The sequence below is a fragment of the Megascapheus bottae genome, chromosome 2, assembly GCF_031878675.1.
Source record: "Megascapheus bottae isolate mThoBot1 chromosome 2, mThoBot2.hap1, whole genome shotgun sequence".
Lineage (NCBI taxonomy): Eukaryota > Metazoa > Chordata > Mammalia > Rodentia > Geomyidae > Megascapheus > Megascapheus bottae.
Window position 1 is genome coordinate 29,091,716 of NC_143510.1, and position 20,277 is coordinate 29,111,992.

Below are 20,277 nucleotides of genomic sequence, written 5' to 3' on the forward strand. Positions count from 1 at the left end.
CTGCGTTCACTGAGTGCTGGTGACTCTATTGCTGGGACACTCCCCGCCACGAGATAACTGAGATATTACAGTCTTTCCTAATCCAGAAAGAAATCTGAAGTTTCCCTCACTGGTAATAATAGTTCACTTGGTGTTCTGTTTACGTTTTAGGTCTTTTTTCACTATGAGGGTTCTACTTCCCAGTGTAAAAATGATTCTAACAACTGGGCGAACTAGAAAAGCTAGGAGTTTGAGACAGGACTTCTCAGAACATTCCTAGACTACTCATTGTTTTCTGCCCTCTCTTTTTGCGTGCGTACACACACACACACACACACACACACACACACACACTCATGTATGCACACATCTTACTTAAATATGGTCCTGTGCTCCCATTTCCTCATTTATTTAAAGCTCAGCTAGTGGCTTGTCTTACCCTTACCCTTGACCATCTTCTCTATTCCTTCCACCTGTCAGGGTAAGGAAATTCAGTAGAGACATTCCCAGCTTCGCAGACTTCCTTTATGAACTGTTGCCTCCATCACATTTTATTACTGGCTTCGTCACATCATCTTCCCTTATTTCTCCAGTTGTCTCATCAATCGATAGTAACATTATGTCTGTATTATGATAGCTTCAAGGGTAGAGAAGATAGAGGAAAACATTTGGAGGAATGAAGAAGGGCAGAAATCTTAATCTCCAAAGGGTTTACTTTCTGGTAAGAAAGACAAGCTATACAAAAGAACATGGCACAAGGCAGTAAGTAGGAAATGTAAGAATAAGATATGAATAAGGAAAGATTCACCAGACTGGTTTAAGACACTAAAGACATCTAGCTAGGAAAATGAATATTCATTGGCTATACACAGGTGCAGAAAGAGAAAGGAGGAAAGTGTATTAGGAAGTGGAGAGCGATATCAAGGTTCAATATGTGCTGAGATGTACAAATTTGGAATGTAGGCTAAGAGACCAGGCATGATGGTACATCCCTGTCATCCCAGCTACTCCAGCATTGAAGGTGGAGTGATTTAGGTCTGAGGTCAGCTGGGCAAAAGTATGAGACCCTATTGAAATGCAGACTAAATGCAAAAGGATTGGAGTTGTAGAGTACTTTTCTGGAAAGTGTGAAGCCCTGAATTCACAGTAACACAAGAGACGTGGACTGGGGTCTAGATTAGGTCTAGACTCAGTAGCAAACAAGACTCTGGTTTATTCTCCATAGACACTGGAATAGTACCCAGAGGAGAGGCAGTCTCCTGATTCTGAGTTTTCACCTAGTTGTCTAGGACAACAGTGCCTGGATGTGCTGACAAGAAGACCTTTGGAAGACTGGAAATGGCTTTACCCAATGGAGAGGAATTTCTCCATAGTCATTTTGATTAAATAAGATGTCCACTTAAAAGTGTGGAAGTTAAGAAGATTACCACACAGAGGAGAAGTAACATTTACTGAGAGCAACTAGCATTAGATTTTTCTCAGAAGGGAACTTACAAATCCAAGTTTTTAATTCTTGAAAAGACTGAAAAACATAAGGCATTTGTAAGCTGAGATTAAGTTGTTTATTCACCCGATAAGAGAAGTGGTTCTGGATGGATCTACATGACAATACAAAGTCCAAGGACAAATGAGGGAAAGGGCAGCCCCAACATAATGGGTTATGAAAAAGAAAACATCAGTATTAAAGCAAGTGGGTCATTAGGAACTAACAGTATGTTTAGCTTATTTTTTTTTAAAACATACAGAATATGTGAAACGAAATTAAATATATGTAAGAAGTAGAAATCAAGGTACAGAAAATATCCTATGGCAAAATAAAAAGATGGGAAGATGGAAAATATGAGAGAAACATTGGGAAAGAAAGGAAAAGGGGTCCCAGAGAGAGCTGTGTCATTACTAAACGCCTAGGGTACGATGTCTTGAAATTCTCCAGGGGAAAAAAACCCAAGCAAAGGGGAGAAATGAAGCCCAATATTTCTTTAGGATTCAATAACATGTAATGATAAAACAGTTCCTCTGCCCCTGCGTCCTTGGAGCATAAAAAAATCTGGGACAATGTGTACTCTTCCCACATCAGAAAAGCTGCTTTTTGTTTCAAAACGTCTGGGTGAAACACAATTCCATAATGTTAATCAATTTATTTCAATTGAAAGTGAAACATAAATGAAAGGTCTTTTTTTTGGTAAAGGCCATGAAAATGTGAGGGCATTATTACTTCCAAAGTGAGAGGTGAGGTGAGATTCTCTGTCTGAAACCTTTTTCTGAAAGGTTCAATTGGTGGGGGGTGGGGACAGGGGAATAGATTTAAAATAGTAAAGTAATAGGAAAAAGGCTTTCTACATAGCAGAGATGAAAACAGGTGAAACCTATCCCTTTGGAGCTAACTTTTCTAATATATATTTACCAGGTAGTTCAGAAGATTTGGGAACCTATATGCTTCTCTTCATTTCCTATAGATTATGGGTATAATTACATTTTTGCATACATACACACACACACACACACACACACATACATACACACACACACACACACACACACTCATCCAGTGACAGAAGTAACTGTATAATCAACATGTACATCCCTATCTTAAAACAAAAATGTAAATATGGTTAAAAACTTATCTTGTATGAGCCAGTGCCGGTGGCTCATGCCTGTAATCATAACTACTCAGGAGGCTGAGATATGAGAATCATGGTTCAAAGCCAGGCTGTGCACAAAAGTCCATTAGACTCATTTCCAATTAACCACCAGAAAAATGGGAAGTGCTGCTCTGGCTCTAGGGGTAGAAAAAAAAATCTTGAGCTGAAGAGCTTGGGGACAACTCACAGACCCAGAATTGAAGTCCCATGATGGACCAAAAAAATTCTTTTAGCTGTATGTTGCTTTTCAACTATCTGTTGTTTATGTAAGCACAGGTCTTAGCCCTGCCTGATTCTGACCTCTGAGCCAATTCAGGGAGTAAATTCTCATAGGCCAAACGTAAGACATAGAGTTCAACAAACCTGAAAAATTCGAGTGCACAAGGTGCCCAAACGTCAAGAAACTACCTATATTCATGTCCTCTTCATTCATGCTGTTAGGAGTTTGTGTCTTTATGCTCTCTTTGTGGATAAAAATAACAGAGTTTAATGCTATTACTGCCCACTAAATATCTAAATTACAAATATTCAGATGAAGGCTACAGTAATATGTTTAATAAAAGGACACCAGATAAGGCAGCTGGTAATAAATCACTTGAAAATGTAATCAATGGTGCAATTAATTTGACGGCAGAATCCGCTTTCAAATTATCCAAAAATTGGAATTGTAAGAGAAAAAGATGCAGAGTCCACCTCTCTCGTGTCATCATAAGAAATTTATTTACCCACTTAGAAATTCATGTTGAACATTTGAATTTGGTCAGAAAGTTTTGTTACTTATTTTAATTGAAGGGATATATATTTTTCCAGCTACTCTAGAACATTTATGAAAACAAGAGTCTAACTTAATGAGGTTAGCTTTACAGTGACATTTGATTCATTACATGACTCATTAGCTTCCATAAAAGCAAACTTCAGTCTTCTGCTTTCCCATTCTAGCATTACCTGCCAGCAATTCAATTGCTCCAATAATTCCAGGTAACTCTAATTTCATAGTAAAGATCTTCAGGTTAAAAGATCACCTTTAAGTTCCCAAAGGTATAATTCAAAATGTGTTTAAGTCACTCTGGAAGAGGATAAGACAGTGAAAATGTGCAACGTATTTTCCAATTCTATTTTGGAAACCCAACACAGACAACATATAAATATATAAAAAGGGATTGAGAACTATAACCCTTTAAAATGATACAACAGACAATTATTTACATTATTTGTTCTTTGTTATTCAGACTGTAGCTTAACATAAAAAAGTATTCATTTGTAAGTTACCTGGATATTTTAATTTGTCAAAAATGAAAAATATTAACATTCATGAAGCCTGTTTTGTTTATGAGGAAAGCGTTTAAAATAATTTCAGAGAAAATAATTCTAAAGTTATTTTATTTTTCATTTTTGAAGATCTATTACTGTTTATTAGTTCATGAGTTACTTATTACATCTGAAGTTATTTTAAGTTAAAGTAGTTCCTTTGGAAGAGACAATATTGTAGTTGAAATTTCTATCAACAGCTTCAACTGTTCAGAACCCAAGAAATTTTTGTTTATAAGTCTATATTCATAAAGGCTCATTTCCATCTGCATTGTTTCATACTACAAAGAGCTAATTCCTAGGAAGCATTTCTTAGATATCTTCTTTCATATAGTATCTTTGAACATGAAATTCATTTCAGGTGAAGAAAGTAAATACTGAAAAAAAGAAGTATTCTTAAGTCTGACTTTCAATATTCTTTTAAGTGACACTATCAAAGGTCTTCAGTTCTGGCTTTCACACATGTGTAACTGAATATAGTGGAAAATCAAACCTATTTATGTATGAAAACTTCCTGATTGTAAAAATAATGTGTATATTGACTAAATTAATGCACTGGGGAAAGTAATGTTTACTGCAAATGCTAAAGACAATGCTTATAGTTCCCTTAAAAAGCCATCTGCACTGCAATGATCATAGAAAACTTTTACACACATATCCAAACTACATTGTTAATTTCTTCAGCTTATGATAGTTCAACTTTATCTCAGTGAAGCAGTTTTTAAAATTACATGCACACATACTCACACCTATACATGTATACACATATATGTACACACACAATATATATATGCACACAGAGATATTTAAATAATAATGGAGTCTATTACATTAGAGAAACTGGAGAAAGAAAACTGGAGATATGGAAATTGGGAATCCTTTGTTTCAAATTGAGAAGGGGAAATCTTAGCATATTCTGTAGAGTAGAGGACAAGGTCTTCTGATATCACCCAGACACTTCATAAGAACATTCACATGCTGATATTTTGAGCAAATTAACAGCCCAGGTAACAAAATGCAACAAACTCTGGCCAGTCACTTCCTCTCCCAGCTGGAACTGGCCTCTTCTCCATGCATCCCCACTACACTAAATGGAGCATGATTCATTGGAGTAATGAGTCAGAAAATGTCTAGCAGCCTCAGCGCAAGAGCAGACGTGATGCTTAAGATAAATTTCAAAAGTATTAGGATAATATTTTCATTTCTAGCCTATGAAGGCCACACTCTCTTTCCCCTCTCCCTGTCTTTCGTGTCTCTGTCTCTCTGTTTCTCTGCATTTTCTTTTCCTGGTTCCAGGAGACTGATCTGGGTCATAGGCTATTACAAGGCTTATTCCAGCTCTAAAATTTGAAATTTCAAATGAAACTAGAGATAGAATAGAAAGGTAAGGATACAGGAAATTTTAAATCTTTACAAGTACAAAAAAAAGGACAGACTAGAAATTAAACTAGGAAGTAAATCTGAAAAGGCAGTTAAACTTCCCTCTGCTAATCTCCTTTAGAAACTCTTATAGTCAATAAACGACCAAAAAGCCTGAAGTAGAAATGTGGTTCAAGTGGCAGAGACCAGACTTCAACAGAAAAGCTAAGTGACAGCGCCTAGACCTTGAGTTAAGGCCCCAGTACTGTCACAAAATAAAATAAAATAATTGAATTTTTGAATTCAGTAAACTTAATAAAAAATTCTTTTTACAATAAATTTATTTTATCAAAAACTAAAAATCATAATGCTTAGGTTACATTGGGCTTAGATTTTAATTTTGATGTCATTTCAATAATTATAGAAAATCTAGACTTGTTTTTGGACAGGTGCCTTCCATTCCTTTTGCCTTTATCCATCCATAAAGTGTTCACAGATATTTTTTGTACCATTTCAAAGGAGAAGGAAAATTTAAATAGCCCTTATCCTCACAATCTTTTACCAACATTAAAAAGGAGGTATGGGAGAGAAGAGTTTATCTGCTTTTTCAGTCTACTTCCTGTTATTAATTTCGAAATCTTGTCCTTTTGAGAATTGTTAGCAATAATCTAATGTTCTACCCTTCTTATCCTTCCTCAGTAACACATGTAACTGGGTTTTTTTGTTGCCTTTGCTGTTGTTTTTCTCATTGTGGATCTTGAACTTTCAAAGCTAGTGCTCTACCACTTTGAGTCACGTCTCCACTTCAGGTTTTGGGGTAGTTAATTGGAGTTAAGAGTCTTAGGGACTTTTCTCTCCAGGTTGGCTTCAAACTAGGACCCTCAGATCCCAGATTTCTGAGTCACTAGGAAAGCAGGCTGAGCTACCAGTATGCCCAGCTACTCTTAGCTGTTTTTAACCTATGTATCTTCTACTTCCATTTTAATAATGAGTCCTATTTTATCTCTCAAGTTTCTGTTTCATCTTTTCACTTTCCTCTTGTAGCACAAAGCCAGCTATACAATATCGTGACACTGAAAGAAATCAGGGCTGTAGTGCTGAATAATGTACTTCACTAGATTGAAGACTACAAAAGAGCCCAGAGTTCCTGGATTGTTTTGACAATTCACTGCCTTTCTCATGCTAAAACAAGTCAAACTTCCATGCAGTAAGCTTCTTCTACTAGAAGTTTTGTGTCTGTGACAATTCCTGCCATCTCCACTGGTAGGATTTAGTGCTAGGATGGATGTAGGATAGACCTGAGGGTTGCAAATATGCCGTATGTTTGTGGTTCATTGACTAAAACAGATATGCTCACATATCAAAAAAATCATTAGGTTATTTTTAATGCAGATTTTTTTCTATTTGTCTGGTGTCGAGGCTGAAATATCATATTTCTCACAGGCTACTCCAGGTAGTTCAGCAGAGAACATGCAAGAATGCTCTCTATTGCACACATATGCACACACACACATGCATACACACATTCTTTCTTTCAGTTTCTCTCTGGGAAAAGGTGTTTACCATATGCCAGGAATAGTGTTAAGTACATGAAATGCATGATTATGAAATATATGTATTCAATGAATTCCTTTGTCTCCAGGCAAAGAGAGCTAAATTTCTGGATAAGGGAATGCAAGTTTAAAGATGGTAAGTACCTTGCCAAATATCATGGATTTGATAGGTAATCTAGAAGAAACGTCAACTCAGAAAGACTAATTCCAGCACCCTCCAACCTGACCCCTGCAGTATCTGAATATTATTAACAGTGGACTATTTGCCTGGTAACTGCTAGGCTTTTTTATGCATATTATCTTCTCTGCTTTTCTTTTGGAGAGGGGACTTGTTTTTCTCTGCTGAACAGTTATTATTAAATTCATTCCAAGGCTTCTAACATGAAGCCTTGAATACTATTTCCTTGTATTAACCCCATTCCAGTATTATTTTGTTGCCCATCATTTGCCATTTTCATGCATTCATCTACCCCAAGGTTCATAAAGGGATGAAATCCCCATAATATCTCTTGGCAATGTATTTTACCTTTTATTTTCAATGATAGCTTCTTTTTTCATATATAATATATTTACATATAACATATATATTAATATAATAAATATTCGCATACATTCATAGAATATATTTTTTTTAGTTCAGGAGTGTGACATTTTCTCATGATCTCTACACAGGGCTCACAGATGCTTTAGAACCATTTGCAGGTTCCTTCACGCTGACAGAATAAATGTTTTTAAAAGTATTTTTTTCCTCCACTATTCTGAGCAGTTGTAGGAAGGGGATAATATCATTGTTTTTACTTTACAGATAACAAAATTAATGAACCTTCCTTTAGCTGCTTCCAACTCATTGAAACAATAGCAATTCTTACTTACATAAAACATTAGTTAATGAAATATCTAAAATGAATTAAACACAAGGAACAGAGTTTTAATTAGAAGACAAATTATCAACATGCATGTAACTACTAGTAAGCACATAGAAAATAATCTGCAGTAACTTCATCCTATGCAGATGCATTTTCATGTCTCTGGAGTGTTTGATCATGAGGTTATCAAAGTGCAAATGATTACTGACCATAATCAAAATCTGTCAGTGGGGTTTACAGTAAGAGAAGTATCAAAGATTCATTTCGTATTGCCTTCATTTACTACTCAAAAGATTCTCTTTGTTAACAAGCTAATGAAATAAGATTGCATCAGTAAATTTCCCCGGAGATGAACTCCCCTATAAGTGGCTGACAATGGATGCTGCACTTGGGCATGCCTAAGAAGAGCTAGCTCCAGGATCAGGACAGGATTTCTGCTTAGCTTGTTGAAAAACAAGAATCTGCTTAAAAATGTAAGGGTTTTGAGTAGTGATCCTTAATCTTGTGTGCAGATTGTACCTTGGAATCAAGAATATAGCTACAGGGGCCGGGAGTTTGGCCTAGTGGTAGAGTGCTTGCCTAGCATGCACGAAGACCCGGGTTCGATTCCTCGGTACCCCACATACATAGCAAAAAGCCGGAAGTGGTGCTGAGGCTCAAGTGGTAGAGTGCTAGCCTTGAGAAAGTCCAAGGACAGTGCTCAAGCCCTGAGCTCAAGCCCAGGACTGGCAAAAAAAAAAAAAAGAATATAGCTACATACATTTCATCCCCAAGGGGGTACAATCAGGTTATTTTAAAGTTCCCCAGTTTGCCAGTGTACAACGAATGTAGTGAATCACTTGATTAAAGCAAAGCTTATCTCATGTTGTCAGAAAAATGAATTGCTAACTGGTGAGCACATTCTAAGTTAGCCCGTGTAGAAATGAAGGAAGGGTGAAGAAATAAAGTTGTGATATTCAACATACATTGTTAAAAAATGAATTGTAACTTGTGGACAGGGTCCGAAGGGGAAAAATAGGGGAAAGTGAAAGAAGGGGTGACATTGCCTCAAAGTTGTACTCATTACCTGACTCATGAAATTTTAATCCCTCTGTACAACTTCTTGATAATAAGAATAAAATTATGTTTGCAAAGAAACAACAACTAAAATTATGAGGTCCCAAGATCAAGCACCACTGCTGCACTAAATAAATAAAGAAATAATTCTGTGTTTTAATGAGTAGCTTGTGTGAGTATTGGAAGACTGTAAGAAGCTCTCTCCACTGGAAGTATGCTTGACGATCATTAACAGCATCTTTCAACAGGCAAAAATTAGATGAAATATTTGCATAATGTTAACTGACAGAGTGGTTTTCCTCTCCTTACCAGAAACATTTCCTCTGAAGGGCAGTCCACTTGTAGGTAGAAAAATGGAAACATAGTTTTCTTACCTGATAAAAGTTTAAAACATTAAAACACTGAGTAAGACTGGAAGACTAGTGTTGAGTTTCATGTCAAAACAATGCTCAAGAAACAGAGCATGTGAAATAAGAAGAATTTGTATTATATGTCATGCCACTGCTGAGTTAAATATTTATTTCTGTCAGCCCAAACTAAAAGGTCAAAATCTTAATTCATAAGATAAATAAATAAATATATGGATGAAATGGCCTGAGGTATAAGAGGAGAAATGTATAAACAATATGTCAGATCTTGTTCTAATGATTTAAGTATCTGAACCTCAAAACAATTCTGAGAAAATTAAAGATGAAATTTTGTCTCCATCCAATAAGTGGCTGAGCATGGATGGAACCTTATCCATCTGATTAAAAAAGCAGCCCTTATAAACACCAGCCATAATACTTTATAACATAAATACTCCTGAGATCTCTCTGTATCAGAAAAACAAAACTCTACTGGATACCAGAATCCATCAAGACAAAAAATATGAAAGGAAGTAATTTGGAAAGTAAGAAGTTCTGTATTCTCTTAGTGGTTTGTGTGTGAGTGTGTTTTTAAGAATTTTTCATTTCTTTGGCAACTTGTTTTAAATGAATATAGGAACTTTGGGCCTGTATACTGTCCTTGAGCTCTTTAGAACAAGGCTAGTAGTCTACCACTTGAGTCACAGCACCACTTCTAGTTTTTGATGATTATTTGGAGATGAGTCTCATGAACTTTCTTGCCCAGGCTGGCTGAGATCCTCAGATCTCAGCCTCCTGAGTAGCTAGGATAATAAGCATGAGACACGTGGGCCCAGATCTGAAGGGATCTTAAAGATCAGAGAAGCTGTTACTTTGCTGTGGCATTTTCCTGATCCTTGGAGTATCTCCTCACCCTCAGGTATAGGCACAGGTCGCATTCCTTGCAGAACAGTCCCACAGAATTTTCATGGGCTATAAAAGCTCTTATAGACATTTGCTGGGGCCAGATCAATCATGCTTATCAAACTGGTTGTTGCATTTCTCAGGATCTTGCAAGGCAATAGACACAGGTTGATGACCTGTGATTAGTTATTAGTCATGATTGTAATATTTGTACCACAGAAAGACAGAAACTATAAATTATGACTTTAGTTTTTCTCTGAGAGCCATACTACTAACCATTACATTACTCATACCATTATTCATTACCTTGAGATGAAGACATTTATCTTAGATCAGTGAAACACACACACACACACACACACACACACACACACACACACGTATGTGAAGGCACACACACAAACTAGTGAGACAACTGTAGATTCAGAAGTAGAAAGGGATAGCCAAAACATAAACAGGCAGATAGAGGCTCAACCATGGTTTTAAATCATTCTTAGTCACTGTTTCCTTTGAAATACCAATTGTATCTTCCATTTTGTATTAAATATAGTTAACTGGAGACAAAGCTATTTAAATTTTGTGCCTAAAATATAAAAGATTACCAAAACCTATTTCATTTCTTCTAATTTTACATGTTCTTCTAACATAAAAAAGCAAAAACAATTTAAAAAACTCACATAGCTTTATTCCAATTATGATCTAAAAGGTACCATTTCACTTCTTTGTAATTCTATCTCATTATCTACAACCTCCAGCCCATTGCCTTTTTTATTTTTTGCTACTACTGAATGAAGGGTCTCAGGATGCATTATCTAGCAATGCCCTAATGTTTATGAGTAATTGTTTGTTTGCTTTTAGGCAAAAGGCTCTCAGCATTTCTGATTTCTAGCCTGACTTCACAAAACTACAAGAGACAATCTAATCTACAGAAATAATTTTGAATTTATTATTTTCTATATTTGTTCCTGTAGTCTTACTTGTGTGTCACTACGAGCACCAACAAAACCATTTAGAATAACCATTTCCTTTTATCTTTGCAAGATTAGAAATTTTTTAAAAAAAGAACATTTAAGAGGGTGCTAAGTCCTTATTTGTCAATAAATATTGTTGTAAGATAAATTCAGTCAGGGAGATATAGAGAAGCCACAGTTTAAGAGGTCAAATTGGAAGTCTTCATTGGAAAGCTGGAATCTGCAGGTGGACTTAAAAGGGAATGAGATAAGTTAGGTTTTTAAACATATACTGCTTGAGTGATTAATGTGCCTATCTTCAGAGTTAAGAGTTAGATATCTGACCCAGTTTTAAGACAATGAAAATAGGCACAAACAGAAGGAAAGGATGCCAGGCTCTTATCCTATTGTTAGTTATCAAGTAAGAGTTAATGTTATCCAGAAAAAACAAATCTAAGTAACAGTCATACACCTAAGATCTCAGATGTATCATAGAAAAGACTTTCTTCCATCTAACCTGATACAAGAAAAATAATCACTTGATATTCACTAAAGAAAAGGGTTTTCAGAAATGTTTGCTTTGCTTTGTCCTTAAGTTTAGGAGGAAAACATAATAGTGGAGATCAACAGGCCCTTAGCAACGATGCAGTTAAAATTTCTCATTTTATCAATTTTGAAAGCAAGTCTCAAGGAATGTCATGGTTTGATCAAGGTCATGCCAAATGTTAGGTAGTGCTAGATTGAAGACATCTATTTAGATCTCTTAACGAATGGGTCCATTGAGTTAAAGGAAGTCTAAGCTGATAAGCAGATGTATTTGCTTATTTCCATTTCTATTTCCTGCTCCTTTATAACATAATTAGCTATCATTTATTAATAGCTATTTATTGAGCTATTTATTAGCTATTGATAGCTAATTTATTGAGCTTCTACAAAGAACCAAGCACTGTGATAGGTTATTAGCATATTATCTTTCATTTTTACCCTCTGATCCTGTGACCATGATCACAAGGGCAGTCTTATATCACAGATGTGGCACAAAGAAATTTCATCTCAGGTCAAACAAATAAACACAAAGGTGAGCTATCTGTAACTCAAATCTTTCTTCCTTGCTTTTACAGAAAAATTACCATCTCCCATTATCTACACAGGCCAGGAACGAGTAAGTCCAAAATAATCTGGTGCTCATCACAAGTTGTGCACCTTGGAGAAACCATTCTTTTAACCTTTGAGGAAATCTATTTCCTTTCCTTCTTCCCATATTTACCAATTCAGAAGAGACAGGTAGCTAACAATTTACCTAGAGACTGGATCTAAAAAGTTCCACATTTAAAACTCCTCAACAGTAAGAGAAATGAGAAAGTAGGAAGAGAGTGGCAAAAAATGTTGTGTGCAGTGGTTCTGCATTAGAATTCTCTGCAGATAGACTTCTCTAATTAGGCACCTTCTCACAAACTAAGTCTGAATCTCAGGGGTGGGCCAAAACTCAGATTTGAACAATCTCCCCTGGCGATAATAATTCACATTGACCTAATGTCAAAAGTGATGGGAATAATTGTTCAGTTTGGCTACAATTAAAATATTCACAGGTACGATGCTTTCACATATTGAAGATGAAGTTGCCTGAGAGCGATAGCTCTTTGGGGTCCATAGGTTCTGCTTAGCAGGTGGCAAACTAGCAGGAGATCATAAGCAGCAATGTTTTACAACAAAAAACACCTGCCTTGGTGTTTATTTTAAAGTTAGTCAGAAACTACAGTCATGTGCTACTTAGATAAGTTTTAGGAAAGTACAGTATGGACAAACTTATACTTCAGTGGTACCCTATGATTATATAACCTAGTGATGCTGCTATGGTAATTTGTATGTGTATGTTAGGAGAAATTTACCTCAGCTAATCAAACTTGATTCTTTCATTCAACATGAGAATAATTGAGGCAAAATGTGAATGTGGTGAAAGGGTACGTTCATTAGGAAAGAAAAGCAGCAGAGAAAGGCACTCATGTCCCGTAAGTAGGCAAACCAGACAACCTTTCAAATCATCTTCATTTAGCCATAAATACAAAACTGATGTCAGGTTCAATAGAGTGAAAAGGCATACATAAGCTAAAATAGTCAGTCCCAAGTCACAGGCAAGTTTAGAGGTGGTCAGATGTGGCTTTATGAGAACTGAGAGTCCATTGTCTCAGGACTGGCCATATAAGGCATTGTTAATGTAAGTGTAATTTATTCCTAACAAATAGTACAATCTTCTGAACTTCCAAGATGGCTGCAAAGTAACTGAAGGTGAGACTATTAAGTTCTTTCCCTAAACCAGTATCTCTGACATAATGGTGAAGAAGGCTTACTGTTTCATTTGGCCTCTGGGGCATGTTTCGATGGTCTAAGTGGGCAACATCTACTTCTGTAATGGAACTATTTGCTAGCCCACTTTAGGCTGGAGTAGAGCCTATCACAAATTCTTATGTAGGTGGAGCACTCAAAACAAACAAAGAAAAATCTATCAGGTTATAAAATGTGACTAGTGGCCAAGAGGGTAGTCCCTTGTACTTGGTAAAGCTTATTTACAATGCTTTATTCTTGGAGACTGATCTTATCTTCTGTTTTAGCTTCATTATCCATGAATGGATAAATGGAAAAGAGATGTATATCTGAGCGAAATTTACCTATTGCCCCTGTGTTTTTAAGTAGGCCCAGATACATCTCTCTATTTTAGAAAAATAAACATATCTTTCTCATAGCATATAGACTCACTGACTAAGAATTAGGTTTTGAGAGGACAAGCCCATGTGTCTTCTCCCAGCTCAGAAAATAGAAAAGCTATAGATAGAAATCAGTATTTTGATCTTTAACATACCTTTTCTATAGGGGGAACAGGAAATATTTTCCTCTGTTGCATATTTTTCTTCTTCTCTTGTATTAAAAGTAATTCTCCCTAAAATTTTTGCCTTGTGAGACTTTTTGTTGAGCTGCCATGAGATGTTTTACATGAATGGAATTCAAGAACCTGTGGTGTTGTGTGAAAATCAGAAAGCTGGGGAACCCTTTATCCATTCTTTGGTGACAACTAGTCTCCTCTATTCCCTCAAGGTTTAGTAGTAACTCCTTTTCTGCTGTCCTGTGCTCTGTTTCTCTGGGGGTAAGGCCTTCTCTTAGCTGCTCCTAATTTGATGATATGTTCTCTTCCTTTTTTTTTTCCTTTCAGAACTGTAGTGACAGATAGTGAATACTCAATAATATATATTGAATTAATGTATTTTCCTTGAGGGACTTATTTATGGAATAACATTTTTAAGCAAGCACACAGAAGCTACAAACTAAATATTTGTTGATTGGATTTCTAGCACTTAAGTGCTTTCCCCATGGCAAGGAAGGCACCTCTGAAAAGGCTCATTAATGGTTTGGGAGATTATTTACAACATTAAGGCAGTTTTCTGAAAGTGCATATACATTATGCCCTGTTTCCTCCTAAGTTCATGGACTCAGTGAAAAGCAACAATAAATCGATAACATCCTCAGGATTACTGGAAGAAACAGCATGTTATCTGTCTTTCCCTTGGGATGGGGTATAAAGGTGAAAGTTGAAGAGAGGTTCTGCTATTCTGCATGGACAGTGACAGCACTTGCAGCATTCATTTGGATTAACTCAAATTAAGAAACAGAGGTAGATTTTGAACTCTGTTCCTCCTTTCCTTTGTATTTTTTTAAAAAAATTTGAGTTTAGCAAAGATTTATTTTAGTATAATAGTGTCAAAGGGAGGAAGATGTAGAAATGGAGAATCATTTTTTTTTGCTCCTTGTGCAGGAAATGGGAGTTAAAGAATCCTTATTTCCTCTTTGATTTGTGGTACTAGGCTGTAAACTCTTCCTTCCTGAACCATCTTCCCCACTACAAATTGGCTCTTGGCTTTTGAGGATCACCTACTCTTACAAAAACTTTCCAGAGCCTAATTAAAGACAGTCATAGAGGAACATGATGGATTTAACAGACTGAGACATAGTTTTCTTCCCTGGTGTTTACATTATTGTGACAGCAAGGAGCCTCCCTTCCCCTAGAAGCTGGCATTATTACCAAAGAAAGTTCCTTAAAGACTATCACCTAGGGAAGACAGCCATTGAACTACATAAATCCACTTTCTAGGAACTCTCATATATGCATAACAGTCAGCCTATGAAGTTCAAGCCTTACAGGAAAACATTTCATAGTCCGAGACGTCATCGGGCTGTCCCATGTGGTGGAAGACTGGAGCAAGTAGCTCTGTATGTGCCAGGCTACGAAGTGAGATGAAAATGGCAAGTGGGAAAATGAAATGAGCCTGCTGAGATTCATTCTTCAGTTTGCTCATTCAAATACATAGTGGAAGAGTGCTTTCTCTAAAGGAATGATTTGATTTTTGACTTGCTCTAACTTGTGCTGTTTGGAAGGGAACTACCTAGCTCTACCTCAGACTGAACATTTTCAAAAGCTGTGCAGACAACTTGGCTTTGACAAAAGAGAGATTTAGGGAAAGTTTAATATTTACATCCCCCCTGAATTGTAATGATTAAGAATAAACAATTTGGGTTCTCAGTTATTCTCATCCATAGCCTATTTGCCAGTTGAATCACATCCCAATGCATTAGTTTTATAATTTATGGAGGAAACAGAGGAAAGCAAAATTAAGTTTCAAAATTATCCTTTAATGAAAGATTGCTAAAATGATTTATCTCAACCAAATGCCCGCTAATTAGAGGCTGTAGGAATACTTATAGTATATATTATGCATCCAATCAAAATAGAGTAGAATATATCATATAGCAAATATAAATAATTTGTATAAGTAATAAATATGACATATTTTGTGTGAAATAATCCATAATATTTTAGAAGCATAGATCATGCGTTTTACTATAATAACAAAAATTACTAGGCCTGGTTTTATTTCTCCATGTGTATGGGGATCAGCAGGCCAAAACTGGTCTGATGGCTGACTGTACAGTCATCAAAAAGCCCAAGCTGCATCGAGATTCTCTTTCTTTGCCTATGGGATTGTCCTTATTCTCATGCTCTAAGGTAGCAGTCAGACATCCTGCCTACTGCCCAGGTCACAGGAAGGAGGCAGAATAAGGCCTGCAACCTCTAACAGCATGTTTCACAGTTGCTCATGTCACTTGTCCTCATTCCCAATGGCCAGAATATAGTAATACAACCTCATAGAAGCAAAAAAAGGACTAGGATACAAGGATACAATCTTTAACTCCAGATAGTAACTGAGGCTCACCAAAAGAATGGAGCTAGAATATTCAAGAAGATAAATGGTCACCTGTAGAAAGTTGGCCTAGGTCTGGAAAAACTAAAAGACCAATGAAATCCCATCCTCTACAGTCCACACCATTGATAAGGATTCAAGGAGGATTCTGGTGCCTGAGATGCAGCCAATATCCCAGTGGCTATTCCTGACACAGAAGTGAACTGAAGCAATAGCAAAGACTGACATCAAACTTTGTCTTGCTCAGAATGACAAGATAATGAGCAGTCTTCCTGTCACCAAGTTATCTTGGAGACTAGAGCCTTTCTCCATATTCTGGAGAGAATGGTGAACATTAATTGCATACTACTCATTCATCTTCATCAGGATGTATACTCCGAACTCAAGGTCTCATGCTCCTGCTTGGCTTTTTCACTTAATGCTGGTATTTTACCACTTGAACCCCACCTCCACTCCCAGAATTCACACTTTGAATCACTCGTCTAGATTAGTAATTTTCAGTTGGCAAAGCCAAGCTATATTATCTCCCTTTGCCTGGAGATCACAGACTATTGTTTGACAGTAGCAAAGATAGGAGATCTTTTTTGTCATTATGAAAGCAGCTAGTATCAGAAAAATATTGCTTTATATTGAAGAAACATTATAATCTCATGAACATCAGTAGCCTAGATGATGTGAAATTCTTTTTTTTTTTTTTTGCCAGTCTTGGGCTTGAACTCAGGGCCTGAGCACTGTGCTCGGTCTTTCTCAAGGCTAGAGCTCTACCACATGAGCCACAGGAACACTTCCAGTTTTTTCTGTGTATGTGGTACCAAGGAATTGAACCCAGGTCTTCGTGCATGCTAGGCGAGCACTCAACCACTAAACCAAACTCCAGGTCCATGAAATTCTTTTATACTAGTGTTCTCCACAACATTTATCTACATATGCACAGATGTTACTAGAGAACAACAGATCAGAACTTAGTATTGAAAAACATCCAGTAGTAAAATTTTTTTCCCTGCCCCTGGGTTCCCTATTCACATTAGAAACTTTCTACCTTTGCCCCTTAGTAAAAGTGATAAATAACTCAATGAATTAAAGAAATGCTGTCAGGGAACATTATAGCTCGGTATTAACCAGAGACAGCTGTCACTCAACAAGTATCTGACACCATCTTGACTTTATGACATTCTTATCATGTATGAAAAGGCAGAGTTATCCAGATAGCTGGTTTAGCTGCACTCCATCTTGCTCTAAGCTGATGACATCTCTAAAATTAAAAACTCAGAGCCAGCCCTGGTGCCTTTTCTCTAGTGCCCCATTCTTCCATGGGTCAGAAATAAAATCAAGTTCTACTTCACAAACAAAACTAATACTTATGAGATGGGAGGTTGCATTAATATGTCGAAGACCAAATATTCTCCCTGAAGTAATATAAATGTATAGGTATGGCTTTTCCCTATGCTCTATTGCCTGCTCATGCTGCATGAAAGTAATTAGGCTTCTCTGAAAACCAGAGCTTCAATGAGAAGAGTGTCAAAGAAAACACAAAAGAAAAGCTTTTGGACTGTAACTGGTGATGTCTTTATAAAAGTTTATATCTATAGAAAGTATCCTGTCAGGTGCAGTGGCCCATGACTAGATATTCAGGAGGCTGAGATCTAAGGATCAAGGTTCAAAGCCAGCCTGGGCACAAAAGGACCTGAAACTCTTATCTCCAGATAACCTGTAGAAAATAGGAAGTGGAGCTTGGCTCAATCGTAGGGCAGTAGTCTTAAGCGGAAGAGCTCAGGGACAACACTCAGACCCAGTTCAAGCCCCATGACCACCCCCCCACCAAAGTATCCTATGCACTTTTCTGTATAGAAGCTAGTCTCCTTAGATACTGAAGAACCACGCGTGAGAGCACACGGCACCTGGAATGACTCAGAATGTGTTATGATGGACTCAGATTTGATCAGCCACATGGCAAAGTAAATAATATAAGATGTGGCATACACACATATGAGCAGGGTGAAAATGCTCACTGTGATGCTAGCCCATAGAATAATGGACAATACAGTGGCTAATGGTTGGATCGCATGCAAAACACTGACCCATAAGTCCTTGCAACAAGACTAGGCAGCTACAGCATATCTGTGCCAATCTGGCCTCAAACATTCATATGTAACCAATACCTGCTTGCTTCCCCAAGGTTTAACTCTGACTTGTAACTTACAACTAACCAAGAAAAAGCTAAACAAAAGCTGAAAGCCAATCATATAGGTGTCTCCCCTCTGGTGAGGCCACATCCCACTTCACTATGCCAATAGCCACAGATCAGGGCATATCCAAAACTGTCCTTTAACCATGTTCCTGCTGGCTGTCCCCTGAGTCTTCGCCAGCCACCTGTGACAGCTGTGAGCCCTGGTTCTAGCATGCACAGGATACATGGCCTTTGCTGCTTCTGTGTGAAGATATGCTGCACTGCACTAGCAGTTCCCCTCTGCTCTCCCAGTTTTGACTTGCAGTATCTTTGCTCTATATCCCACTCCTTCTGCCTGTATTTGTTACACATTCTATTATGTCCCTCAAGGGCTACTGGGCCAGCAGAGGGACAGATCCAAGGCATTCACTCAACCAGGCACACTAGTGCTGTGAAGGGAATGGGATCTAAGAAGGAAGATCCAGGCTTCTCCAAGAAAAGGAATCATCACAACTGGATGTGGTAGTATGTACCTGTTATTCCCACCAACAGTGCAACATCCCTCTTAGTATTTGTTATTGTTCAAATCCTCCATGTTGGCCAATCTTATTAAAGTGAGATGCAATTTTAGTGTTGCTTTGATTTGCATTTTCTTTATGGCCAAGAATGTGAAACATTTTGTCATGTGTTTATTGACTTCTGAGAAATCTCTTTTTTGAGTCTTTGCCCAAGTATTGAACTGATTTTTACAACATATTGTCTTTTGTAATACAAACCATGATTATTAAATCACATGGAAAGTACGAAAAGCATTTCTCTTTAATGGCACAAAACTCTTTGTTCTCCATTTTTATCCTTCATTTTCCCTATTGATTCCTCTACTCATTTTATTTATTTGTTTGTGACAGGGTCTACTATATAGCATACTCTGGCCTCAAACTCACCATTCTCTCGCCTCAATATTGGATTACAGGCATATTCCAGTACACCAAGCCACTATTCACTCTTATATTTCCTTCTTTTATTCTTTTTTTCCAAATAAAATGCTCCTACCTATGATGAACATTTCAAGTACCAAATTATTCTTTTTCACTGTAATTAACAATAAAAATTCTTGAGAGATTTATCTAAATACCTGTTCTCCACTATTTTCTTAGCTAAACACAATGTTTGTATCTTCCTTGTCAATTCAAGCAGAGCTTGCTCTCCAAACTCTCTCCAGTCCACTCTTATTTCCTTCAGTCCTTGCAGGCTGCTCAGTCTCCTGAGTCCCTGATTATCTCCACCTTGATCTCCCCGGCACTGCCCTAACTTTTGGGAAAAACCCTTTTTAGCCCCCCTCTTCTTTATTCTTTTACTCTTCTTTGTTCCCCTTTCCCACTCCACAGTGTCTTCTATTGTTGAGTTCTCAAACCACCTGGTAGCTTTGCCCTTGAGGATCTTTGCTTTTGTGTTTTTTAGTCACTCCTACAGCATGTTTCAGCACAGTCTCACAGCAAGGTAAGCTTCTCACCTGAACTGTAGGTAAATATCTAAATCTTCCTTATTGTATCACCGGGTCCAGGAGTTGTACTGAACACATAGGCAATCCTGGCTCGGGAATGTGTCACCTAGAGTTGAGTGTGATAGGGCTGGGGCTATTGTTCACTGGTAGCTTGCTTGCCAAGTAAGTGCAAGGCTCCCTTGACCTTGTACGCACTCATAAAACGCTGCTTGTCTGACAAGGGGAGTGAGCAAGACGATTGCTTCCACCTCAGAGCACAATGCACTGCAAGCTGCTACCATACTTGTGGAGAGAAGGAAGTGAAATTCAAATGAACCTAACAATGTGAGGACAGGTGCAGCATCGTCCCCCTGTGCCGTTTCTACTGTATTTCATTTCAGATAATTTGGTTCAG

General features: G+C 37.3%; 2 protein-coding genes across 9 annotated transcripts in view; both read right to left on the reverse strand.

The window, feature by feature from the left end:
* The window catches only part of Fhit (fragile histidine triad diadenosine triphosphatase), a 1,032,375-nt gene that overhangs the window by 678,723 nt on the left and 333,375 nt on the right, over nt 1–20,277 (reverse strand). The gene's annotated exons all lie outside the window — the stretch shown is intronic.
* LOC150066629 (small nuclear ribonucleoprotein G-like) lies at nt 7,204–9,508 on the reverse strand. The gene is made up of 2 exons (XM_090355302.1): nt 9,500–9,508; nt 7,204–7,389 (listed from the first exon to the last, which is right to left on the reverse strand). Exons 1-2 carry the CDS (start codon nt 9,506–9,508, stop codon nt 7,204–7,206), a joined length of 195 nt encoding a protein of 64 aa, XP_090211428.1.